The 27,233-nt window shown below is 43.2% G+C and overlaps 1 protein-coding gene across 1 annotated transcript; it reads right to left on the reverse strand.

Annotated features, from left to right (window-relative positions):
• Window positions 1-5,082: 5,082 nt before the first annotated feature.
• Window positions 5,083-26,201, reverse strand: SAXO1 (stabilizer of axonemal microtubules 1). Its single transcript, XM_056117407.1, has 3 exons — window positions 26,164-26,201; window positions 17,395-17,597; window positions 5,083-6,086 (listed from the first exon to the last, which is right to left on the reverse strand). The coding sequence occupies exons 1-3, from the start codon at window positions 26,184-26,186 to the stop codon at window positions 5,083-5,085; spliced, it is 1,230 nt and encodes a 409-aa protein (XP_055973382.1). The 5' UTR covers window positions 26,187-26,201.
• Window positions 26,202-27,233: the final 1,032 nt, after the last annotated feature.

The following is a 27,233-nucleotide window of genomic DNA, read 5'->3' on the forward strand; positions in this document are numbered from 1 at the left end:
GAAATTTCCTGAATCCTTTTGGTTCACAGCAAGCCAGGTTTGCTGCCACACTCAGAGGTTTGACAAGGAAAAGCCATCAGAACCTCTCAGGTTGGCGTCCAAGAACCTCAAGGCAGGAACCCAGGCACCTGTGGCCCAGAAATATCGCTTAAAGAGGAGCCCAGCTTAACCTTGCCTGATGTCTTTTCCAGAATCCACAGCACGTGTTCTGGAAGGTTCACAGGCTCCTGGGCTCCTGCCGCACCCCTCAAAGCAAGGAGGAGCCGAGCACCTGCTCAGCCAGCCATGTGGAAATTCTGAGCCTCCTCTGCCAAAGCAAACACACCGTGTTGGCCCCCACCCCCCACATTCATGCTCACGAGGGTCTCTGTCTTCCTGCTCAGAGCAAGGCCTGCTGGCCAGATGTGGGCCTTGGGTGATGCCAGGACAGGCCTCAGGAGCCAGGGGCCCACTTAATCTGCAATTCCACCCTGAGCATGCCCTCAGCCACCCGCCTACTTCCTCTTAGCAACCATATAGCTGGAAAAGATTATTAGAAGAAATGGATCCTTCGGCTTATCTCCATGCCCTAAATGACCAGCTCCCCAAAGGGTGAGTCACTTTGGAAAAGTTTTGCGCAATGATCCTAATTCCCCAGGAGTGGTGAACCTCGCTGCAGCAGTCATGACAAAAGTTTGGAGTGGAGTGGGAAAGGGAAGTCATATACAATATTGCAACTGCCATTTAAGGTCAATGGCTACAACAAAAAAAAAGATATCTGGGAACCAGAAAGATCATGCAGCAAAAAAAGGCACTTGCCTTGCAAGAAAACTGACTCAGAATTGATCCCCGGCACTACATATGGTCCCCCAAGTCCCACCATGAGTGATCCCTGAGCACAGAGCCAGGACTAAGAGCCACCTGCCAGGTGTGACCCAGAAAAACAACAACAAAGTACCTGGATGAAGCCATGGTGGGGAGAATAAGAGATAGAGGGACAGGCTGAACCCTATTCAGTGTCAGTAGAGGCCTAGCCACAACTGCTGTCTCAGATGCAGAATGGGACAACAGAATGTCCAGTTGGATTGGTCTGTGAGACTCCACACTCACTTCTAGAAAATCATGGTGATGTATGAAAGGTATGAGGAGGAGGAAGGACAGACTATGTAAGTGGTAGCGCATGAGCGATTCTGTCTGCAGAGCCTTGGAGTCACAGGTTATTGGTTCACTCAGCCAGGCTCCCCTCACCAGCACATACCAGTTGACCTGATACTCAGACTGCACAGTCCAGTTTTTGTCTGTCGGTGAGGGAGAAAATTCTCCTTCTAGGCATATCTGAAAGTAGTGGGTTGAGATGATTCTCCAATCCCATTTTGCTCCATTACCTTGAGCTGGTCCTTCTCCATCTAGGTCAGGACACTGCCTGCCTGCTTCTACTCCGCCTTCCCCACCTCAAACCTATGATAAAGCAAAAGCAGAGTTCTAAAATAACAATGGGAAAGATGGGAAGAGGGTCATCCACGGACAAGGGATTTCAAGAAATCTGCAAAACAGGAGCTGGTGGAATCACAACCAACGAGTTTAGAAGAGGGAGCACAGCCTAGATTGAAAATGCTGAATGAGAGCTGGAGCTGATGGAGACAGGTCTTCAAGGCAGAACTGACAAGGGTTCAGGATTGGAAATACCAAGTTATATAGAAGTAGGGTGGCATATTGTGCTGAAGTGGGGGGAGGGGCAGCTAAAAGAATCAAGAGCTTAGAATCAAGTCAAAAGGGAGGCTTGGAGAAGGGCAGTCCTCTTAAAAGACATGGACACTGTGCCTTTACTCTGGTGACTCCCAGGACCTTCCTGCCCCAGCAGCATCACACTGAAGCTGGTGGTGAATCCGCACACTTCCTGAGCACTACTGGAGAGGCTCCTCCAAAAAAGCAGCAGCTTAAAACGGCTATATGTGAAAATATTTCCTTGCAAAATTCAAACACAAACAGAGTTGTCCTTACCTGAACTAGCAACACTCAAAGGAAAAATTCTAAGTAGATTCAGTCAGGCAGACCTCAACAACCACCTTCATCACCATCACCACCATCTTCATCACCTGGTTAATGAGAGTTAACCAGGCATCAGGGCTGATTGACATAAGCTGTCATTCAAGCCAAACACCTAATTCATGAGACTAGTGTTGCCATTTTCCACATTTTCAAAACTTTGATCAAGGTTTCGTAGTTGCCCGTGACAAAGCCTACAAGAAGACTCATCTCATGGCTTCTTCTGAACCATCCCCTCTGCATGTATTTAATCACTCGACTACCTTATCTCCATCAGAGCTACCCATGTCCGTCCTGATATATTTCCTGTGGTCTCTAATTTTCTAACTTATATTATTCTCTTCCATAGAAATATTTTAATATTAAAATGAAGTTATGGAGAGAGTAGGAGTAGGAGGAGTTAGGGACATTACTTAAATCCAGAAGAAGTGGGTAAGTCTTATAAAGCTTGGATTCATAACAAAGGGTCCCCTGAAACTTATAAAGAAAGGACTCAAAGGAAATTCCTCATCCCAAGAAGTTCCTGCTGACCTTGTTCAACTAGGTAAGTTCATCCTTCTTCTGCTCCTTTCCTTCTAACTCATTAGAATGTCAGAAAAGCTTAATAGTGTTTCCACAACTAAGCATCATGATACAATTATGAGAAGGGTGTGAAAGGGGCAGAGTAAAAGAAAACTTAAAAACCCAATTTTAGACTGTCTAAAATAGACATGTCTGAAAAATCAGTCAACAAGCAGCAGAAGATTCATCTTACTTCAGAATGTGAAGAAAAATAGTCCAAAGCTAAATCACATAATCTCTTCTAAGGAAGCTTTATGAATGGCAAAGTGGCTGGGGTAGAAAATATCATTGTATTGTTTTTTTTAATTCCTAACTTTTATTTTTTTCCATTTTTAGTTAGCACTGTAATTTAAAACACTCTTAATACTATAGTTTCAGGAGCTGGAGCGATAGCACAGCAGGTAGGGCATTTGCCTTGCACGTAGCCGACCCAGGTACAATTCCCAGCACCCCATATGGGCCCCTGAGCACCACCAGCAGTAATTCCTGAGGGCTCCAGGAGTAACCCCTGTGCATCACCAGGTGTGACCCAAAAGGAAAACAAACAAACAAAAAATATATAGTTTTAGGTACACAACATTCCAACTCCACCTCATCTACAACCAGAGTGTCAGCACCCCTCCTCCTGCTCAAGGTCCCCTCCCCTACCACTCATCTTTGTAGACAACTGTATTTTTGCTTTGGCTTTTCAAACCAAGGGCCAATATTTCTTTGATTTTTAAAAATAGTGAAACAAAAAAATAATAAAATCTACCATCCTTTGTGGTCTCTTACCCTAGAAAGAGTTAGAAGGTAGATGGGTGTGGCAGGCAAAGCCAAGTGATGTGAGCATAACAGACAGGTGGTAGCTGGTGCTATAGAGAAGGCCCTGACCTTCAAATCCCAAAAACTGGGTCTAATGTTGGTCAAGATGCTCCAAGCTCCAAGTTCTGTGGTCTTAGGCAAGATACCCAAGCCCTGTAAGTCCCATATTTATTAAGAACAGGTATCCAGACCTTGTATAACCAATAAAATTAAACTATGTATGGGCTGGAGAGATGGCTCACAGGATAGAGAGTATGCTTTCCATGCAGGAGGCCTGGTTAGATCCCAGGCACCACATATGTCCCCTGAATACTACTACCACATGTGGCCTCAAAACCAAAAATAACAATTTTTTAAAAGCTTGAAATGTGTAGATACCAACCCAATGATGCAAACTAACCTCATGGTGTGGTTACAGCAGGTTAGACCTTAGAGGTCTAAGCCAGGTGAGAGCTGTGAAGAAACTGAATTCTGGATAATCAACGAAGGTTTCTCATTCCTGAGTCACTAAACTGAAATTCAAGTCTTGAGAACTGAGATGAAATTTCCTCTTCCCTCCATGCTGTTTCAAGTTCTCTGCGACTATGGAGCATAGGTTAAGGGTTCTGTGGAGTCAAGAGACTTGACTAGCCCGGATATCAGTCAGCACCCCTCTCTAAAGCCCACCAGCCCTTAAAGTCCATCTGAGCTGGCATGGCCCCTCCCGTACAGTCTTTCCTAGATTCTTCTCATTGTTTTATAATGTCCAAAGTCCTTGTCCTTAAGTTGAAACCTGTGCAAAAGAGAAAACCCCAGATTTTTCTCCAAGAGCAGGATCCAGCTTACCACCATGTCAAGCTGTCACCAGTCTGGTCACAACTCTCATTTTAAGACAAGCAGGACCATCGTACAAAGGAAGCTGCCCCATTTCACAGTGTCTGCTCACAGGTGCAAATGGCTTGGTTGCAAAGGCTCCTTTTCCCCCCACTCCTCTCCCTTCAATCTGCTAGAACCTTCACTGATTTGAGGATAGAAGAGGCCTGATAGACTCACGCTCCCTTCTAGAAGTACCTCTCATTATCTCCCACTATTGAGAGTCACACCCCTGCAGACAGCGCTGCTCTTGCTGATGGGTCAGGACGTGAAGGGGCCTTGGACAAAGGAATCCAAGACAAGATACCAGATTGGGCCCAAGGCTCTCCCAGCAGTATCTGGGTTCAACCAGGGCTCTGGTCTGAAATCTCCTCAGTGATCACAAGAAACACAGGCCGCTCTCTGTAGGGACATCATATGGGGGGTGAACACACAGTCCTAAATACTAAATTCCCCTAAAATACAGTTTATTCTGTGGCACTTCATACTTGGCAAGGGTTAATCACAGAGTCAATTCATACAATGATTCAATTAATAAAATACATCTGGGCTGGGGAAAACTTCATGGGAGACTAGCTTTGAGTCAACGAACACAAATTACAAGACTGAGGAGGGAGAAACAGCAGAGGCAGGGTTAAGGGGAGTGATTCGCCAGTGATTAAATGTCATTTTCCTGGAATCAGGGGATTCTCATTTTTATTTGCGTATCCTGGAAAAGATGATTCTTTTGTTTGTTTGTTTGTTTCATTTTGGGGAATTCTTTTCTTGTCCAATGTAAAACTCTCAACGATTTTTTTTTAAAAAACTGTTCAACAATTTCTAAATAACAATTCTCCAAACTTAGGTTGACACTACCAGCTCCTGCTGATTAGAGTTTTCTGAATCACCCCCCAAAAGATAACTGTTCTGCCGGGAGGAAGGAATGGAAATGGCTCTGTACAGCCTGTGTCCCGAAGAATCCACTTCTTCGAAGACATAGCCAGGAGGCTCAGGGTATGAAGCCAGGCACCTGTGTATTTCCTTGGGTGTGAAACTGGTTGTATATGTGGTCTTCCCTTCTAGAGGGATATCTGCTTTTGGGCCAGACCAGGTGGGCCTATAGCATTTGGTTCTGATGGGTGGGTGAGGCACATAGTGGGCCCGTGAGGTGGTCAGACTATCCAAGGGTTCGCTGTGCATAACCATATGGGGAATGGGCCGGATGGGCTCCGGGCGCTTGCTGACCCACTGCTTATAATCTTCCTTGGTGGTGGTGGAACTTTCAAAGCGGTCACTCTTCTTGACTGAGACAACTGGTCGGCAGGACTGAGCTGGAGCACCCTTTGGGTACGTGTAATGGGCCTGCACTGTTGTCAAAAAGTCCATCTTTTCTTCAGGAGGGACATAGGTGACTGGAGCCCTGACATACATCTGGGTTGTTGGCCAAGCTTGAAACTTATCTCGAAATTCAGTGGTGTCAGAGAAAGGCAAGTCCAGTCCACTGGTCCGGATTGGAGGTTTCATGCTCTTGGAGGGCTCCCCAGTGAGGCCCCGGAAGGACTCTCGGTGAGTGGTGAGATTCTCAAAGGGGATTTCACTGGGTTTGAATTTCTCTGGCTCACGTATTAAGCGCTTCTCTATAGGGTGAGCCACATAGTTCATCTTATAGTTAGTCAGATCCTCCAGGGGAATGTTACAGAGATTGAGTACAGGGGGAGGCTTACAGCTCACAGTGTGCACAAGGCCCTTCATGGAGTATTCATCCTGATGTAAGGTTCTGTTATCAAATCTAGTTGAAGATGGCCGATACTGATGGTCTGGTCGAAGCAATTCTCGTCTTGGTTGGTTCCAGGGTATGTAATCAGCTGAAAACAAAGAATGCATTATAATTACTCATAAATCAAGTCACTCAACCTGGGTCCATCCCAAAAGGTCCCAAATCTACATGCCAATCTCGAGTGAGATGTTCCTTGAGGTAGAAGAAGAACGAACTGTATTCCTGCTACTACTTCAACCAAGGACTTGATGTTTCACCTTTAAAATATTTGCGGGTGACTGTGCAGAAAAGACCAATTTACAGAAGTCTCATCATACCCACACTGCTGCATATAGCAATATTACAAGGTCAGTAGTCACAGGATAATCTAGGGATTTGATTCCAGTAGGTAAGTCCAAGCACTTGCTCACTCTGATCCAAGAACCGTTCGAGGGGAAGATGCCATTTTGGAATGAACACAGTGATTGGGAAGATGCACATGGGGTGATGAGACAGGAGTGATGAGGGGATTCACAGCCCACTATTGATGGACTCCCGACAAGACCAATCAGGTGTCTTCTAGGTCTATAACCCACATATCTGACCCACATAAATCAAATATAGTGCTCCAATGAAGAAGGGCACTGTATTGAATCTCGAGGTAAAGTAACAGTCACGTGTGTGATGTTTATTATAAGAAAGGCAATGTTCTAAATGCTTTTTATACCAAAATCTTTTACTCTTCAGCCCAAATTATGTGGGTATCACCAATATGTCTGTTTTGGAGATGCAGAAACAGAGGCACAGATAAATTAAGAAACTTGCTCATTTGACCAGAAATATAAATGTGCGAATGCAAACCTATGCTCTGACCCACCCTGCTTTCCTGTTTTAAGAACTAGGGGATATTGACTCTGGCCCAACCAATTGTACTCAGAGATTTCCATGACAATTTTATTTCATCTTTACAACAAACCTTTGTAATGGGAATAATTTCACATTTTATATCTTTTTCCATGGAAAATCTCAGAGAGGCTAAGAAAAAGTCTAAGAGGCATGTGACTAGGGAGTTAAGAGTTGCAACTTAATTACGTGGTTAACTCCAAAACCATATGGTTCTGAAGCCCATTATCAGTGTTAGGCAGTCTGGACTTCTAGGTAGACTAGTGTTTAAGGAAAGAATACTGAAACACAATCAGGAAATATTTGTAGGAGACAACAAATTTCAGAATGTTTAAAAGATGTAAACAATTGGCCAATTATAACTAGAGGCCCTCTCATGAGAATCTCTTGAAACAAATAGCCAGGATATTAGGTGACCTGCACCCAAAAGCATCTGCCCTCATAACAGGCCCTCTTCTTGGGGTTTTGGGGTGTTGAATCCCAGGAGCTTCCAAAGTAACTTAGGTCAGCTCTGAAAATGAAATATAGGTGAAGAAAATGAGATCAGAAACCGTGCCATTCAACCACCTACCATTCTTTTCATAAAACTTGGCTCACTCCAAGTCCAACCTGGTCCCCTTCGTGCCCATCAATCACCAGATCTTAAGTAGCCAGTAATGAGCCCTTAGGCACCCTCTGAAACAACTACCCAGAGCTACCCAGCTGCAAAAGCTGCTACCCAGAAGCCTTGAGGTACATTGCCAGCACAAATTAAGTCTACACACACAATTTTTAAGAGTTTTCTGAGGTATATTTGTACAACATAAAATGTACCACCTTACACAATTCATAATCTTTAAATATTTATGTGGGAAGTGTCAGAGTGAGAGTGCAGGAAGTACAGTGCCAGCCTTACACATGGCAAACCCATGTCTTATCCTCAACACCCCATGTGGTCATCTGAGCCTCTCTGGAGTTGTCCCTGAGAACAGAGTCAGGAGTAATTCCTGACCACCACTGGTTACAGCCCAAAAACCAAAATAAATCAATAATAATAAAAAAATAATTTTTGCCTGGGTTCGATTCCCAGCATCCCATCTGGTCCCCTGAGCACTGCCAGGAGTAATTTCTGAGTGTATGAACCAGAAGTAACCCCTGTGCATCGCTGGGTGTGATGCAAAAAAAAAAAAAGAAAAAGAAAAATAATTTTTCAATCATAACCAAACGTCAATTGTACATACCCCAAATTTTAATCAATAAAAAGGGTCAAATGCATTTGCACTTAATCTTCATAATTTATCCAGGTAACTACTAACTGGTCTACTCTTAAGTATGCCTTTTCCCACAAAGATTTCCACAATATATAGTGTTTAGCATTTGGCTTTTTTTAACTGAGCTTAATGTGATTGAGGCTAATTCCGGTTATAATATACATTAACTGTTTATTTCTTTTATTGTTAAATAGTATATTATATGGATATAACAACTTTTGTTTTCCCATTCATCAAATGATAAATAGTTGGGTTCTTTTACACATTTCAGTTATGAAATTTTCTGTCATGAATACTTATGTATGTGCATGGATATATAAGTTTGTGTATGGATATATATTTTCATTTCTTTTAGGTAAACACCAGAAGCTGAAGTGCTAGGTAAGTCTAATTGGTGGGATAATCTAAGTTAACTTTTTGAGATACTACAAACTTTTTCCAAGAAAATATTGCTTTTAACATTATGACCAAAAATGTATAAAAGTTCTCCTTTCTCCATACCCTTATTCTTATTTAGGGTTTAATAGGTAGTTGTTGAATTGTATATGTAAGATGATGTGTTTCAAATTATACAGATTTTAAAGTTTCAGCTGAATATTTAGTGCATCTCATTGTAGTTTAATTTACATTTGCTAATGAGTAATAATATTTGTATGGATTATGTCTACAGGTTCGTTCTATTTATTTTGTGCTTTTGGTAAAATGTCAACTCAAGCTCTCTTCCCATTTTATTGTTTTGGGGGCTACACCCTGTGGTGCCTGGGAGCTACTCCAGGCTCATTTCTATGGGTCACTTCTGGCCATCCTTGGGGTGATCCTGTGGTGTCAGGGATTGAACCTGAACATCCAACATGCAAAGCATGGGCTCCAGCACCTTGTCAATTTTTTAATTGCTTGTGTTCTCATGTTTGTGTTACAAGATTTGCTTTTTTATCTTTAGATACAAGTTTATAAGGATGACCATTTTCTTTGGCAAACAACAGTTTTCTTCTCCATCTGCAGTATGCCTTTAGGTTGATTTTTATAGCCCTGACATGGCTGCTGAGTTTTACTGTTTTTTTTTTTCTAGTTTGGGTGGTGGGGGAGGGAACAGATTTGTCAAGCACCTAATTTCACCACCCAGAAGTTCTTGACACATCCCCACCCCCAGGAACACTCTTAAGTTTACTTTAGGCTAATAATACTACCAACTATTTTTTTTTAAATTGGCTTCATTTTAATTGAAAGTCTAATCTTTCTCCCAGAGCTATTAACGGCTCTATCAGCATCTTGAAAGCATTACAGGGTTTTAGAAGGAACCATCCTGCTGAATATAAACCACATGTTTTCTCCTCAGACTTCACTGCAAGGAGGGCACCTACCTGCAGATCCCCGCACATTGCCTCAAGGTGCTTGGGGGTGGGCCGGACAACAGAGCTTTTCTGGTCCTCTTCGATGATGGATGAAGTGTTAAGAAAACAGGTTCCTAAGCTGAAAGTTGCCTCATGTGATTTCTGATACCCAACAATACAGTTGAAACCACTTTATTATCCAACCTCCTAACTTCCTTTACCCAGCCAATATTACTCAAAAAACCTCTAAAGGACCCTGAAAACCTCAGAATGCCACATGACAAACTACTCACAGGCCTAAAAAGCCTTAAGCAAAACCCTCCAGGGCCAGAGTGTCCTGTGGGTAATTGGCAAGAACCTCTTTAAAGGGATTCATTCAATAATATCTTTTTTTTTTAACTTAACTAAAACTAAAGTTGAGCATCAAGTAATTACACTTTCAATCTTTCCAATTGCACAGTGTTTTGAAAATGTCAAAATTACAACCAAATGCTGTTGGAGCAAATTTTACTGGTGATTTTCTGAACCCCAGTAACAGCCATAAGAGTAGGGGCGGGGTGGGGGGTAAGATCACATATTTTCACTGTGGATCCATAAGCGTAGTATATAGACATAACAGAGATAGCACCCGCTGAAATAATACATATTTAATGGCCATATTATTTGAGTCACCTTTTGGAGGTAGGGGAGAGACAAGAGAACCAATATTTGGCAATGCATGCCTATGTATATAAAAAAAATTACAAATGCAGAAAAGTTCCACAAAAAATAAATCTAGAGTAAGGGATGTAGCTCAGTAGTAAAGAGTGGGAAAACATTTACTTACCTTACGCGCCCGCGCCCCCGTGTGTGTGTGTGTGTGTGTGTGTGTGTGTGTGTGTGTGTGTGTGTTTGAGAGAATGAGAGAGGTGAGAGGAAGGAAGGAAGGAAGGAAGGAAGGAAGGAAGGAAGGAAGGAAGGAAGGAAGGAAGGAAGGGAGGGAAAGGAGGGCGGGAGGGGGGAGGGAGGGAAGGAGGGAAGGAGGGAAGGAAGGAAGGAGGGAGAGAGAGAAGGGGGAAAGAAAGAAAGGGAAGGAGGGAGGGAAGGAGGAAGGATGAGTCTTTGAAGGAAAGATACACTAAGAGATAAGATTAAAATGTAGTCCTGTAGCCCCTCATACTTCCATGAGGCTGTGTAGGACTGAGCCATAGGCAGTCAGTGTGTTAGTAATTCCCCAAGTTTCACTATCGTTGTTGCATGGACCCACAAAGATTTAATTAACTGCTTAAAACTGATGTCAACTAGTGTAATCTGGAGCCTAGAACCCATTTACTCACTTAATCACTTAATCACTTAACTTCCCGTAAGTCATCGATTAGCTCAAGCGGGCGCCAGTAACGTCTTCATTTGTCCCTGTCACGTGCTAGTGTAGCCCAATGGCATCTGTTCGCTCCGGGAACATGAAGAGCCTCAAACCGATCGTTCATGATCTTGATGAAGAAGTCTGACCATCTGGTAGGTGGGCGGCCACGCAGTCTTTTGACATCCCATGGAATCCAGTCTGTAACAGCTCTAGTCCAGCTGTTGTCTTTAAATCTCATTATGTGACCAGCCCATCTGATTTTTGACACCTTGGCAAATGAGACAGCATCCCTGATTCTTGATCGTCGACAGATGTTGGAACTCCGGATTCTTTCTCTCATTTGAGCGAAATGTGATGTTCCAAGCATAGCTCTTTCTATTCTTCTTTGGGAGACCTGAATAGCGTTCTCATCTTGTTTGCGTAGGGTCCAGGTCTCTGAGGCATATGTTAATGCAGGAAGAACAGTGGAATCAAAGAGATGTGCCCGGAGCCGGAGGTTCTTCATCCTCTTAGCTATTTCTTCAACGTTCTTGAAGGCGTTCCAAGCCGCTCTCTTCCTCCTGCGCAGCTCGGGTGCCAGGTCATTTGTCATGTTGACTTCTCAACCTAGGTACACATAGCTGTTGCATTCGGAGATGGTCGTTCCATTGAGAGCGAATGGGGCATCAGGAACGAGGCTGTTTCTCATGAACATTGTCTTCGTAAGATTCAGCTGTAGTCCTACCTTTCCACACTCATGGTCAAAGTCGGCCAGCATTTCTGCCGCTTGGCTGATGTTTGGTGTTATTAAAACAATGTCATCAGCAAAGCGGAGGTGGTGTAGTTGCCGACCATCTATCTTCACTCCCATTCCTTCCCATTCCAGTCGTCACATGATGTTCTCGAGGGTGGCACTGAAGAGTTTCGGTGAAATGGTAACACCCTGCCGAACCCCTCTCTTGACATCAACGATCACTTCTTTGTAGAATGGTGAGATCCTGGTAGTGAATCCGCAATACAGCTCACGGAGGATCTTGATGTATTGGGCTTGAATGCCCTGATTGGCTAGGGCTTCAATGACCGCTTCCGTCTCAAGAGAATCAAAGGCCTTCTTTAAATCAATGAACGTTAAACAGAGCGGCATCTTGAACTCCCGAGAAACCTCAATGAGCTTGGTTATCGTGTGGATATGGTCGATGGTGCTGAATCCTTTGCGGAACCCGGCTTGCTCGCATGGTTGTCCTTCATCTAATGTTCTGCCAATCCTATTTAGGATGACTCGGGTGAACAGCTTGTAGAAGACAGACAACAGGCAGATCGGGTGATAGTTGCCAATGTTATGGATGTCTCCCTTCTTGAACAGTAGTACGGTCCTGCTGGTTTTCCATTGGGACGGAACCTTGCATTCAGACAGGTAGCAACTTATTCCATCATAAACAAACCAAACATAAAAGTGTGTTTAATAATGAAATATAGGTGCTAGTCATTCTTGTTCTAAATGCGTGGGCATTCAAGGTCCAGTATTAGAAGCCATTGTATCACAGGGGAGGAATGATAGAAAAATCCCATTTAATAAAATATGGCAAATTATTTCCTTTTAAAACTATAAAGACGCATAAGTTGCAAACTGACACCAATAGTTTAAATCCAACTCCAAAATGTTTCCTTTGACTATATACTGATTTGTGTTTAGTCTGAATTTTAGGAAAAAATAGGAAATTAAAATTTAAGTCTAAATTTAGATATACGCCATTCCTTACCCCCATTTAAGCTTGCCTGATTTTGTGTGATCCTCTGAAGCTGGTGATTTGTTCATTAACTTTTTTTGTAGATGGCAGAAGTTTGAGAAAAATGAAGAAAATAGACTTTTATCTATTTTAACATCATGAGTAGGAAAAATCCATCACAATTCTGTGTCAGCAATAGAATACTATTCTCTGGTTTGCAGAGAGCAATTTGAGATGTAAAGGTTTGGGAGAAATGAGGCATATGGAAAAGCTTGAGGTAAGAGAGATTAAAGCTTTCGGTGTTAATTTTAAGGGATTAGTATCATGCCTGGGAGAATAGGGAGGATTTTTCTTTAAATAACACTGAACTACTCCATCCCTGCCAACCCGTAACGTGAACAAGGATTTCTCACTGCCAGATCTCTCCCTATAAATTAGGCAGAGAGGGGTCTATGTTGAGGGCTGAGCTGAGCAGACAAGTATTCTGAAGAGCCTCTCAGTATATCTAGATTCATAAATCCAAGGAGAGAGTATGGAAGGAAGGAAGGAAGGAAGGAAGGAAGGAAGGAAGGAAGGAAGGAAGGAAGGAAGGAAGGAAGGAAGGAAGGGGAGTTTGTAGCTAGATATGATTCGGAAGAATCTCTACTCCCTCCTTGACTTCAAAGGTAAGGGTTTACCCCAGGCTTTATTTCCCATCTTGCAAGCCCACTGTCTTCAGTACCCCTATTTGTTGCCTTCCTATAAATACTAAATTAAAAAGGGAGAGAAATAAGCAGCAACCATGAGTCCAATCCCTTTGAAAAGTATCTATTTCACTTCCATACCTGCCCCGTCTAGAGTAGCACTGTAGCACTGTCCTCCCATTGTTCATCGATTTGCTCGAGTGGGCACCAGTAAAGTCTCCACTGTGAGACTTGTTACTGTTTTTGGCATATCGAATATGTCATGAGGAGCTTCCCAGGCTCTGCTGTGCAGGTGGGATACTCTCGGTAGCTTGCCAGGCTCTCTGAGAGGAACGGAGGAATCAAACCCAGGTCAGCCGCATGCATGGCAAACACCCTACCCACTGTGCTATCTCTGTCCTGAGAAATTGTTAAAGCGGGGGGGAGTGGTCTTTGGACTGAAATTTTAGCCAATGAAACAAATAACAAACAAAGTAAAATAGAGGGTCTATGGGAGTGTGATGGTTTCCCCCACTTGGGGGCAAAATGAGTACTGGTACCAAATGGGGGAAAGAGGAGGTTTAGAAAGGGAATAGCACTACAAAATGCTCTGCATCTGGAAAAGAATGGGATAAATAAACTAGTTAAGCTGTGACAGAAGGATTCAGGAAGCAATAGCAAAAGCTACAAAGCATCAGTGGTGCCCATAAAGGTTTGAAATTTTTTTCCAAGAGCTCTAATGATTATTTCAAGGTCTTTAAGCAGGAAAAGAGTCCTATTACATTACATTTTTAAAACTTTGGGGGGCTGTAGCGATAGCACAGCAGTAGGGCATTTGCCTTGCGTACAGCCAAACCCGGGTATGATTCCTTCGCCCCTCTTGGAAAGCCCAGCAAGCTACTGAGAGTATCTCGCCTGGGATATATTCAATATGCCAAACACAGTAACAACAAGTCTCAAAAAAAATGAAGATGTTACTGGGCCCACTTGAGTAAATCGATGAACAATGGGAGGGCAGTTTGTTTGTTTTAAAATTTTTAAAACCCAGCTCCCAGAAGCTCATTCTTACTTTGGACAACCTGGCAGGCTACCGAATGTAACCTACCCACATGGCAGAGTCTGACAAACTCCCCGTGGCATACCCAATATGCCAAATACCAGTAACAATGATGGGTCTTGTTCTCCTAACCCTGAAAGAGCCTTGAATATGGCAGTTTTTAAAATCTCAGGGCTAGGACGAAGGAGACGTTACTGGTGCCCGCTCAAGGCAATTGACGAACAACAGGATGATCGTGATCATGATCATGAAAATTTTTAAACCTCCCTGATTCCTAGGTGTTGAAAATGAATAAGATGACAAGGTTGGAGATATGCTTGGAGACGGACCTGGTGGAGGCAGGATTAGGGCACTGCCAGGATAAACTAAAAAAGGACAAGAGAAGGAGGGAGGGAGGGAGTACAATGGGCTGCAATGATGCACAAGTACTAGGCTGCGCTGTGGACAGACATAGATGGGACTTGTGGTGAGAAGCAAGGTTGGAAATTCAGGAAGGGCAAGGACTATCATGGTGGGTGTAGGTAAGAGAAAGCCAGCAGGACCAGGTGTCCTGAAGGTGCATGGTGGCAACTTTACAGGAACAATGATGTCATTCAAAGTGTGGCTTGGTGAGAAGTACCTACTGAAGAGTGAAAGACAGGACATAAGACTCAAGGATGGAATCTGGGTTGCTCCTGGCCTGTGGCAGACTGGCCCCAAGTCCTAGATCCTGGCAGAAGCAGAGAAGTTTATCTGCCCATAAGATCTTCCAGGATAATCAATTAAAAAAAACTTGGAAGGAAGGGGGACTGGAGCAAGAGCACAGAGGGTAGGGCGTTTGCCTTGCACATGGCTGACCTGGGTTCAATTCCCAGCACCACATATGGTCCCCCGAGCACTGCCAGGAGTGATTCCTGAGTGCAAAGCCAAGAGTAACCCCTGAGCATTGCTGGGTGCGACCCAAAAAAAATAAATAAATAAAACACTTGGAAGGGCTTTCAGAGGAACTGTGAGGAGGGGAGAGTTGGGTGTGAATTTTGCTTTCTTTGTGTGTTGCTAGATGCAGGGCTTCACACATCCCCTCAAGCCTCTGTATCTTACCTCACCTATGTGTCTGGCTTAATTTAATAAAACCAACTCTCGATTCAGCCGAAGAGAAGGACTACATGGAGGGCGGGATCCACAGATCCCGAAGGAAAAAAAAAAAACAGGTTCCAAAAAGAGCCGAGATCATCGGGAAGTCCCAGATGGGGTAGGTACCGCATCCCGCCTCCCCCAGATGGAACCCCGGTGACCAGAAGCCTCTACAAGCACAGCTCGAGTATGCGGGAACTAGGACTTTTGCTCAAAACTGCGCGGCCGTTTATGTGGCCGCGCGACATCTCTCTATATACAAAGTGATCCATGGGAAGTAAACCACCCAACGTTTCTCTCTGAAAATCATAGTTAAGTTTGGAGCATGGCCACAGCCCCAAAAACACAAGGACTTAATGCATAACCCAGCAGCTTGGATCAGAAAAGTGAACGGGCTATGTGTTAATCCAGGCCATCATATCTGTCCGGAGGGGAAAGGGTGTTGCCCCATTCGCCCTCTCTTCTCTGGAAAGAAGGATGGCGACCACATGGGGGCCTTGTGGACAGCAGGTATGAGCCGGGGGTGTGGGGGCGACTAAAACCTCATGGGAAGGGGGGCGTTCCAGTCCATCCTTCACGCCCTACCGAGGTCACCAGTTGCCCCCCATGAGCGGCTCTCCAGCACGGCCACAGCCCCAGAAGCACAAGGACTTAATGCAGAACCCAGCAGCTTGGAGCAGAAAAGTGAAAGGACTATGCGTTAATCCAGGCCATCATGTCTGCCCGGAGAGGAAAGGGTGTTGGTCCCTTCCGCCCTCCTCCCTCTGGAAAGAAAGATGGCGGCCACATGGGAGCCTTGTGGACAGCAGGTATGAGCCGGGGGTGTGGGGGCGACTAAAACCTCATGGGAAGGGGGGCGTTCCAGTCCGTCCTTCACGCCCTACCGAGGTCACCAGTTGCCCCCCGCGAGCGGCTCTCCAGCACGGCCACGGCCCCAGAAGCACAAGGACTTAATGCAGAACCCGGCAGCTTGGAGCAGAAAAGTGAAAGGACTATGCGTTAATCCAGGCCATCATGTCTGTCCGGAGGGGAAAGGGTGTTGCCCCAGTCGCCTTCTCCTCTCTGGAAAGAAAGATGGCGGCCGCATGGGAGCCTTGTGGACAGCAGGTATGAGCCGGGGGAGTGGGGGCGACTAAAACCTCATGGGAAGGGGGGCGTTTCGGTCCGCCCTTCACGCCCTACCGAGGCCACCAGTTGCTAAACCATATCCAGCAGTTCTTGGGGCCCCGAGGACTACACCCACCAGTGCCCAGGAGATTGGAGGTCAAATTCAGTGTTAGAACTCAAACTCAGGTTCACCTGAGCTGTCTCCCCAAACTTGTGACTTCTTATATGGATGAATGAGTCAATCACTGAATTCATACTGAAAACTAACTTAGCTTAAACTTGAAAGACACTTCCCCAATGTATAATTCAAACAGGATGCTGAGCTGGCACTGGCAAATATTTTTCATAAAAGGCCAACTATTAAAAATCTTGGATCGTACAGGATATAGTTCATGTCATAAGTTCTCAACTTGTTTCTGAGGCACAGAAGTTATAGCTGGAATTGCATGTGACTGGGTTCCATTAAAACATTCCTGTGAGCACTGAACTTCACACTGTAATAATAATAAGCTCCCTTTGCTGTTGTTTTGGTTTGGAGAATTGGGGGCAGGTTGAGGTGGGGGTGGGGGCACAGCTCGTAGGGTATTGTCAGCTTTTGCTTTTTTGTTTAGGGTTACCAAGAATTGTGAGGAGGGAGAGTTGGGTGTAAATTTTGCTTTTTGTGTATGCGTGACTAGGTGTGGGACTTCACACATGGCAGGCAGTCACTCCTTCACTGAGCTACTTCCCTGGCTCTTGATCTTTTTTTTCTTTTCTGAACAATTTTTTTAAAACCAGCCTTAGTTCTCCAGCTATACAAAACAGATAGTAGAACAGATTTTGCCGCAATACATTAAAACTTGCCTAACTACAGAACTATGGGGTTGAGCATATAACACACACTTCCTTGCCTGCATACAGGCTCAACTTAACCTTTCCCCAACTTGCCCATCGTGGACTCTCCCACCTTTATAAGTAGGCAGACTCTCCATCTTGTCAACACACGGATATTTATTGTCTTGAGGTTTGATGGGGTCCACTCGACTGACAGGGTAGGGGTTGTAATCTTTTCTATATGTTGTGAGCAGATCCATATTCTCTTCACTTGGGATGAACGGGTTGGGCTGGTGGTACTTCACTGGTAACACTTTGTGAGGCCCAAAATCTCTCCTGTAAGGAAAATACGTACATGCAATCGGGGCCCTTGGCTCAGAATAAGGTTCACATTTTCCATTCAATGGCTTTCTACGGATGTTTGCTTAAAAGTCACCTACTCTCGGGGCTGGAGTGATAGCACAGCAGGTAGGGAATTTGCCTCGCATGCGGCCAATCCAGGTTCTATTCCCAGCATCCATTATGGTACCCTGAGCACCACCAGGAATAATTCCCAAGTGCATGAGCCAGGAGTAACCACTTGCCAGGTGTAACCCAAAAAGAAAAAAAAAAAGTCACCTACTCTCTTTCCCTACAATTGACTTCTTCCTGTTTCCCACCTTTAGGAAATGTACCCAATTCCCTTTCCTATCCTGGATGCTATGCTGGAGCCACCACTCATAGCTCCAGATAATCATCACAGCCCCCTCCACTTCACCTGCTTTTCCTTTCCACTTGGTTCTGACCCCAACCATTTCCCAAGCGGCAACTCAAGCACCTGGCCTTCCTACTTCATTTCTGGTTCTATGTTTCAATCCCTAGAATGTGGCCAAAACAAACTTTTGAAAGTGAAAATCAGATGATTTCCCTCCCCAGCATACACAGCCTCCTCCAGATAAAGCCCAACTTTCTAACTAGCTGTTTTTCCTGGACTTGCCATGCCTTACACCCCAGTCTCATATCCCACCTCTTCCAATCACCCACATTCCTCTCCAGCCATGCACGACCTCTAGGAAGAAATCTTTTCTGTGCCTGCTATCTCTCTCTCTCTCCCCACTGTACCTCCCCAGGTTCCATTCACTGTGGAGTTGACTTCTTTGATTTTTCACACACCTCTATTTCCTTCTCGCAGTTCACAGTGGTATCTGCTGCTAATGTTATCTGTTTACGCTAATGGTCCTTATAGAAAATGGCAATAAAAGGAGACACTGAGTCACCTCTCCACTCTCTGGCATCAGCAGTCACATTTTCAGGAGAGAAAAGGCCTGAGGGTCTTCACTAAACAGGAAACACTCTCTTCCCAAGGCACCCCACAGCTAGAAAAAGGCCAAAGATGCTAACTGCCCGGCCCCAGGAGTAACCCTAGCAACAACAGGGCTTAACCCTGCCTTGTTCTGCCCATTAGGGCAGTCTCAGATTCCCATTCTCAGTGCAGAACCTCATAAGCAAACATTTCCCCCGACAAGGGCCTCCCTCTGCTTTACACAACAGTCTGTTTTTGCCGAGAGCCCATTTATCCAAGTGGACAAGGGAAAAAGGATTTTTTTCCCGGATAGTGCTTGCCAAAACAGCCTCGCCAAGGGAAGGGGAAGGTTTCCGGACAGGAAAACATCAGGTCCAAACACCAATAAAACCTACTTCCCGGCCGAAATCTGGAGCAGCGTGACTGAGCCATGCTTGACTAGCAAAGGTAACACGCTCCACTGTACCCTGTCTTGCATGAGTTATATACATGGTTGTCAATAAACCAAAACTGTCGCTAAAAATGCCTGGTTTGGTGGGCGGAGGGAGTTAGGAAACAGGAGAATTCTTCACTCTAGGGCTCGAAGGGGGAAATGGGAGATGGTTCAGTTGAACTCCCACGAACACCCGATGGATAGATTTAAAAACATCTCTCAGCAACAACTATGGGACCTTCAACCTGGGCTCCCTTCCCAGGGGTCCCATGCTGGCGAGAGTAAGAGGAAGCTGAGTGCTTTGAGATGTTTGGAAGCTGATTGTATACATCAAGAGAGAAGAAGCTACCCAGGACACAAGGATCAGCTCCACTTTTCAACTGTCCTTGGAATGCAAAGGCCACTCACAGGTGCTTGTCAAATACTGCACCAACTGCTGCAAAGAACTAGGAGGAGGGCTTCAAAGAGAAATGGAAATGTCCCAAAAATCCAGTTTGAAACCCCTGGTTAACTGAAAATTGACTCCTGTCAGAATGTTAGCTCTTGGGCCAGAGCAATAGGACAGTGGGGAGGGCGTCTGCCTTGAAAACAGCCAACCCAGGTTAGATCCCTGGAATCCCATATGGTCCCCTGAGCACAGCCAGGAGTGATTCCTGAGCACAGAGGCAGGAGTAGCCCCTGAGCATCGCCAGGTATGACCCAAAAATCAAAGCAAATAAATAAATCATTTATTTAAGAAAGAAAGAAAGAAAAAAAGGAAGGAAGGAAGGAAGGAAGGAAGGAAGGAAGGAAGGAAGGAAAAGAAAGAAAGTTTGCTCTCTCAGAGGAGTGCTCTCTCGAGGAGGGTCACTGCCCTCACACCCAAAAGAGCAGAATGGGGTTTGGGGATAACTTGTGACCATATATCCTCACATACACTCATATTCATTGATGGCTACCCAAGAGTCCAGCCCTCTTCATTTCCCAAAAGTATCACGCTATACCAAGAATGACCAAAAAAATAAAACCCACAAACGCTGAAAGCCCAAGTTGCCCCACAAGTCCCTACCAACCTCCAAGCAGCCAGGAGTGTTTCCCCATGGAAGAGGGTGGGTAGGGATGTTGCACATGGTGTCCTCTTCCGTGGCTATACCTAGGAAGGTCCCAATTCCCCATTCACAGAAACTATTAGAACCATCTCCAAGGACTGCCAAGGCTCGGGTGACTAAAATGTGCTTAGTGCTCCTATTTCCTGCTATTTCTACAGGAAAGAGCTGACAAGTGCCTGCAACCATGCTCACCAAATTCATGGGCTATCCTGAAACTGATTTCTCAAATAAAGAAAGCTGTTTCAGCAAAATACTTGCCCACCATTGTATAGGGAACAAAAGTGCTCAGTAAGTCTTCTCCAGTACAAAATCTAAGTCCCTTTGAGAAATGTACATCTTTGCCTGAGTGTATCAATCTCTTCAAACTAATACCAGTGATTTTGGCAAGGGGATGGGGGGTGGATGAAATTACTTTTTTTCTAAAAGAGGGAAAGTTTTAAATTGAAATTTTGATTCATTTGTATCCCACCCCAAAATATTTAGTGTGGCTTAAGAGTGATTTTAATCAGAATTTATGTGTTTCCTCATTATATTTTTATGTTAAGAACTTTTGTTGAAACTTAGCATTAACCACAACATAACTGCATGTCCCCAATCTCTCATAACCATACAGCCTTTAAGTTCATGTAAAAGAAAAGTATTTTATCCTTCTCAGGAATTGCTCAAAGTTAGTAGCTCTTGTTTTTTTTTTTTTCAAGAACACTTCCCTCTCTTTCTGTGGTACATTTCCTAGTCCCTGGGTCCACTGTGACCATGAACCAAGAAAAAAATTGGTCAAGGACGTTCATTTTCTTTTTGGTGAGCGGCAATAAAATTTATGTAGTATGGAAGGCCAAGAGTTAAACTCAGAGTTAAGTAAAGGTTAAAGTGGCCCTGCCGGGGAAATCATAACAACTTGGCTTCCAATCATTAGGCAAAGCTCAAGAAAGGTGTTTGACAAGAGTCTGACAAAAGGAAAGAAATAACACAGCAGCTAACTGGGCATAAGTCTGGAAGTGGACAAGGTGATTTTCATGGTGATAAAAGGGGAATGTGATACTTTTTAAACCTATTTTCAATGTTTATAAACTTCAGGATCTGTGTGTGTCCAATTAATCAATCACACAAATTTGAATCCATTTAAGAAAGCTCCTTCTCTTACCCAAATTCAATCTCTTGGCACTGGCTTTCCCCACTCTCCCTCCAACCACACATGCATACATACACCCCTTGTCTACAGATCATCTCCTGTTCTATGGTTTGACTTATCTTTGCCAGTTGCTTTATGTCAGTATTTAAACATGCACCAGTCACTTCTGTCTTTAAAGAAAAACCAGTAAACCATGACAATCCACACTGGAGTCCACGCCAGTCAAAATATTTTCCTCTGCTCCCTTTATTTCTTCTAGAAAGAGGTGTCTATGGGCTTGCCTTCCTCGCCTGCTATTCATGTTTCATCCATCAAATATGATTATTGTGATTCACTGATCAGACAAGGCTGCAAAGTGCCACCATTGCTTCTCAATCGTCATCCTCTGCCTGTGAGAGCCTTGTTTCCCAATATATCTCTCCTTTGACTTCTGTGATGTTCCTTATTAAGTATCCTTTCTCAATCTCCTTCACAGGATGTTAGCCTTTATCAAACTATATTTCATAACGCCCACATATAACTCTAGAATTTCCAAGGGCTAAAAGGCACTCTTCCAAAGAAACCATCATTTCCTCACTCACATGCAGGTTGATGTCTCCCTCCCAGCACACTGAGAAAGATCTGAAGACAGGTTCACAAATTCTAATTTGTGCCTCTGGTCCTGATAAGAATATACTGAGCACTCTTCACACAGTGACATGTGGGGTTCCAAACACCTTGCCTTCAGGACTCAAGATACATAGTACCTGTCTCCTCCTCTGTCTCCAACTCCTGAACCCCACCAAGGCCAAGGTTAACATCTGTAACAGTATTTCATAAGTTCGAGATGAAATACAGAAACATCTACTTTGGAGCTCTAAAGAACAACCAAAATAACCAAGTTCTAGAGCATGCATAGCCAAGAGGTAGAAGAAAATAACCATGCTGAGTGACTCTGTGTTAAATTTCTATTACTTTTTAGTTTCCCATCTGAAGGCAAGCAACGGTCTGTGCCAGACAGGGCAGCTAATATGCAAATGGAATTATCTCTATCTTTTTTTCAAGTGAAGCAAGATACTTTTTATTTATTTAGAAAGGCAATGAGACAGAGACAGATACAGAGACAGAGACAGAGATAGAGAGAGACAGAGAAAGAGATAGAGACAGATGACATACATGTTCAAAAGAAAACACAGGATTCTTCGGAACAGAAAAGGCAGAAAAAGACAAGCCAGGAAAAACACCTGTTCAAAGAAGAATGCAGGCTTGAAGGAGCAAGTCAAATCTTCCATCTTTTTAACTGAAGAGCCAAAGGCCCAAGTTTGTGGCAGCCACAGGGTACTAGAAAGTGAGGAAGGAATCCTAGGAGGAGAGAACCTCGCGTGCTTCGATTCTTTCAAACAACTACTCTAAAGATAATGAACGAAATGTAATCTCAAGTTTCAAACCAGACACAGTTAGCATTTTGTGTACAATCAAATTATCTTCTAACTACTACCAAAAAATTAACAAAATAATACTTTAGTTCCCAAGCTTATTTGGTGAATTCTCCCCACGCAAAAAAATTTTGGGGCGTCCTCCCCTAGAAGTCAAACTTCTCTAAGTGAGCAATTAGAAAGCACCCCCCCCCAAATTGCTCCTGAGGCACTACCGTCCCCAGGAGTCCAGAATCACCCCAGAGATTATTATCGACCATTTTGAAAAACACTGCTTTAAAGAAATGTAAAAATAAAATTTAGAGTTTACAACACACCATTTAAAAATTACAATTCAAAGTTACTGGATATAAATATAAGAAAATATGACTCATTCACACACACACACACACACAAAATCATTAAGACCAACCTCTTCAAGCTGACTCACAGATGTTAGAAACAGAAGACAAAGTTTTTATAATAGTTACTTTAAGTATGCTCAAGTATAAAGAGCAATATAAGGTTATTATGATTCTTTAATAAAAATGAAATCACAGAAGAGAAATTGAAGCTATGTTAAAAAGACCAATGCAAATTCTAAAACTGGGAAATACATCTCAATAAAACATTACCCAGATGGGCTGATTATTCAGAGTGGAGGGTGAAGGAGAAAGAACTGGTAAACATGAATCCAAATGGATAGAAACAATCTAATTCACAGAAGAGAAAGAAAAGACTGGATAAAAGAAATGAACAAAATCTCAGGAATGAAAAAAAAACAACTAAAAAAAACTAACTGAAAAAAAGTATTATAAAATTTAAAAGGTGGGAAACATTCAAATCCACTAATAATTTTCTTCTTTCCTGACTTTTAAAGAGGGCTAAAAGTTTTTCTCTCATAGCTTTCTCCTCAGTTTGCCCAAAAGTCTTGTCAATAAATGAAAGAACCTGTCAGTTCTCTGCCTCTCTCTTCAGTCAAACCCAACAAGTCAGAATCTAATTCCATCTTTCTTCCTCTATGCCCAATTTTGACCCACTTTTTTTTTAGAATAGAGATCAAATACCTTTTTGAATCTCACAACTTAAAGACTCACCTTTTCCTTCTGCGGCTATCCACTTTGCCTATCTTTAGGGGTCTAGCTTACCTAACAAAAATAATGTCTCAAAATGGGGCTTAAGTGTTTTATATGGTAACATGCCTAGGGGGAAATGAGGCTTGAAGTGCAAACCTCTTCATAAACTGATCTCATGTCTATATGAACTAAAGACAGAGTCTACATGAGAGAATTACCAAATGCTACAAGAAACCATTTCAAACTAAGAAAGGTTGAAAACCGTGAGCCTCATGGCACCTGCCGTAAATCCCCGAGATTTATAATCAGTAAGAATTGTGTGCAGCTGAAAATATGCCTCATGCTGGGATGATAACCTTCCCAGAAACCAGGTGTTTTTTGTGTGTGTATGTGTGTGTCTGGGCTTTATCACCAAGTCCAGTCAAGCCCTGAGCCACATGATTATTACATTTAGCAGGTCGCAGACCTATGTCCAATCTCAAAAGCAGGGTCACTTTTGAGGTGGAGAAGTTATCAGTACATTGTGGTAATAAAAAGTCTAAGCACAGAAGGGTGACAACTGTGCTGACACAGCGCTGTGAAGACGTGGGGTGAACTCCCACTTCTGCCAGAAAATACTAGTGCAACAGAGTTTTCCCAAGTTTCATGACAGGGGCATAAATTTTATTCTAAGTCTATGAAAACTGGTACCCTGCATTATAAGCACAGAGATAAGAAACTATGAAATCAAGGTGCAGGAGAGAGAAGACGCAGCCTTTGTTCAGTTCTCCTGATTCCTTCTGGGGAAGCAAATAGAGCAAAGGAGGAAAGCACTACAGCTCAGCTTCCTTCCCCTGGCTAATCTTGAACCTGACACTTTTTTCTCTCTAAGGGATTTCTGATCACTAACATCTGTCTTGGAAATTCTTGAAGTTTCTGCATTCCTTTACTCTGGCCGCATCTTAACATGAATGATATGGTTGCTCTGGCTTTGGCAGGGGCAGGGGGAATCTTCTGGACATTATATTTATTTTTATAAGTGACATGAGGCAAGGATAATTTAGGTCAGGTCAGAGGGGAAGTTTTTGTTTTGCAAAGCACCATTGAGAGGAGGTAGGGCATGGAGAACTCTATCTGAGGGCTCAGGGTTAGGCAACTGGGCGCCCCTCCCAGAGGAAAGCCTTATCTTATGTACTCCTAAGCTGTGGGTAACAAAGAGCATTCCTCATCATCCAACCCTGGAAGCACTTTCTCTATATCTCCAGGATACAACACGTATCCCGTGACACAGCAACATCTGAGATTGAATTCTGCATTTCACAAATCGCTCTTCATTTCCTGAAAATTGAGTAGAAAATATGAGATGACCAATATCTAGAGGCTGGACATGGTATCCACAAGCCACCCTCTGATGGGACTCTTCCTTTCCTGCCAATGACATATCTCATCTCCATATGCTTAGCACCTGCTGCTGTTGCCGTTGACAATGGTTTTAAACAAAGGAAAAGTGGTGCTTCTCCTTGGCTGTGGCATCTTTACACTCTCAGAAACTAAGGACAGCATTTTCTTGGTAAAATGAAGCCCAAATTTTAAAGTACCTATTAATAAGTGATAGGTTGAAACAGGTTGCCAATTTTTTTTAAGTAGTGAATCCGAAGTTAGTAACATTAAGGATAAAACCATTTTAATATAACAAAGCATAAAGGGTTCTACCTCAAATTATACTTCAGACAGATCTTACTTCTTTTCAAGAAAGGTCAATCTGGATTATGCCTCTCCTCAACTGCTAAGTTTTCCTATTTAGCAGTTCCTATCAAGGCTAGAAAAACATATTGTGACTTCATTTCTCTTTTAGTGGGTTTTTTTTTTTTTTTGCTCCATAACTCATGGCTATCTCTTAGGTCCAAAGGAAGAGCCAAAACCTTTGATAGAAACAGTCCATGCCTCTAACCCACAATAATCTCAACAGAGAACATTCTTTGCTTTGGTAGTGCTGGGAATCAAACTCAGCAGAGTCTCATGCAAGCCAGGCCTCTACTCCACCACGAAGCTACATTTCTGGCCTTTCAAAAGCAATTAAAGGGACACATATCCTTTACTCATAATTTCAAAAACATTAAAGAGGAACCTCCCCCACCCCATCCAGTTAATAGCATATATTTTTAAAAACTCACTCTTTGGAAGTTCCATTAACCACTAGTATCATCTAAACTACCTGGCTCTGTGTGCCAAAGCCCAAAACACCCTTTTTATCAGCAGCCTCCCTCTTCCCATGACTTATCCGCCATTTCCAGGAACCCAGCCCCATAAGCAAGCAAGAATTCTTTCTCTTTGAAGAGGGGATTAGGAAAAATAAAATAGGTTAATACATGCAGGATTTTCTTTCAGAGATAGAGTAAACGAGGACTAAGTCTTGAGAATATATGTTGATACTGTACAATAATGTACTACTAAATATTAAAATAGTAGTACACAAGTCCATTTGTGTTGCACATCACAGATTCACACCATTTGCACTCACCTTGACGTGGTCAAGCCTTCCATTGGTATGGCCCCTTTCTGGTACTCCAACTTGGGCTTGAAGGACTCTCTGGGCAGGTAAGAGTGGTAGATAGGGTAGTTCTCGGTATATTCGGAGAGAAGACATGGTCTCTCTGTTTTATCGAAAATTTTAGTAGGGAGGTGTGGACAGTGGTGCCGCCTGTGAAAGATACAGGAAGTTTAGATTGGAAACAATACATTCTATATGGTAATACTACCTTCCAAACATGTGATCCAGAGTATAAAATCATGACTAATGGCACTGAAAGCAAGAATATCATTCTTGTTTTTCTCTACTAAACTATGTACAGAGGCCAGAATTTATTAGGAGATAAGTGTTTTGGTTTTTATTTGTTTTTATGAACCCAAGGCCTCATACATGCGAAGCATAGGCTCTGCCACTAATCAATATCCTGAGCAGGCATGATAATTTTAGTATCCAAAATTATTTTAGTCTCAGATGTATAGATAGCATAAGCTTTGGAATTTACCATGGTGCAAAATGATCATCACAATAAATGTACTCAAAACCTCTTCTTAGCAGCTTTCAATTTTGTATAATATACTATTGCTCCTATTCCCCAGTCTTGCCACTACATTTCCTTGACTAGTTTGTTTCTCTGTCTTTCAGACCACACCTGGTAGTGCCCAGGGCTTACTCCTGGATCTGTGCTTAAAGATCAATTCTGGCAAGCTTATGGGGTGCTGGGGATCAAACCAGGGTTGGCTGCATGCAAGGTAGGCATCTTACCTGCTCTACAGTATCTTCACATTGAAAGTCTATTTCAGATCTCACCTAACTTGCTGACTTTGTTTAAGGACTTTCATTGATCATCTTGTACCTAAAATACATCCCACTATCTCTTTCCTCTCAATTATACATCATGATTTCTTATCAGTAACAAATATCAATAATTGGCATGTTAGCTTATTTAATGGTGGTCTAATCTAGCAAGCTCAGAACTTTCTGTCTTGCTCACTATAATATCCCAAGTACTTTTTAAGTCTAGCTAGCACATAGTCGTCATCCAATAAACATTTCTTGAGCAA

Source organism: Sorex fumeus, unplaced genomic scaffold (genome assembly GCF_029834395.1).
Source record: "Sorex fumeus unplaced genomic scaffold, SorFum_2.1 ptg000034l, whole genome shotgun sequence".
Lineage (NCBI taxonomy): Eukaryota > Metazoa > Chordata > Mammalia > Eulipotyphla > Soricidae > Sorex > Sorex fumeus.

Excerpts from the sequence above, each read along its gene's own strand:
- SAXO1 (XM_056117407.1), bottom strand. The coding sequence starts at position 26,186 with ATGGAAGGCTTGACCACGTCAAG. Across the intron at positions 17,598-26,163 it reads GAAGGCTTGACCACGTCAAG|GAGAGATTTTGGGCCTCACA; the intron begins GTGAGTGCAAAT and ends TTTTCCTTACAG. Across the intron at positions 6,087-17,394 it reads GAGTCTGCCTACTTATAAAG|CTGATTACATACCCTGGAAC; the intron begins GTGGGAGAGTCC and ends CTTTGTTTTCAG.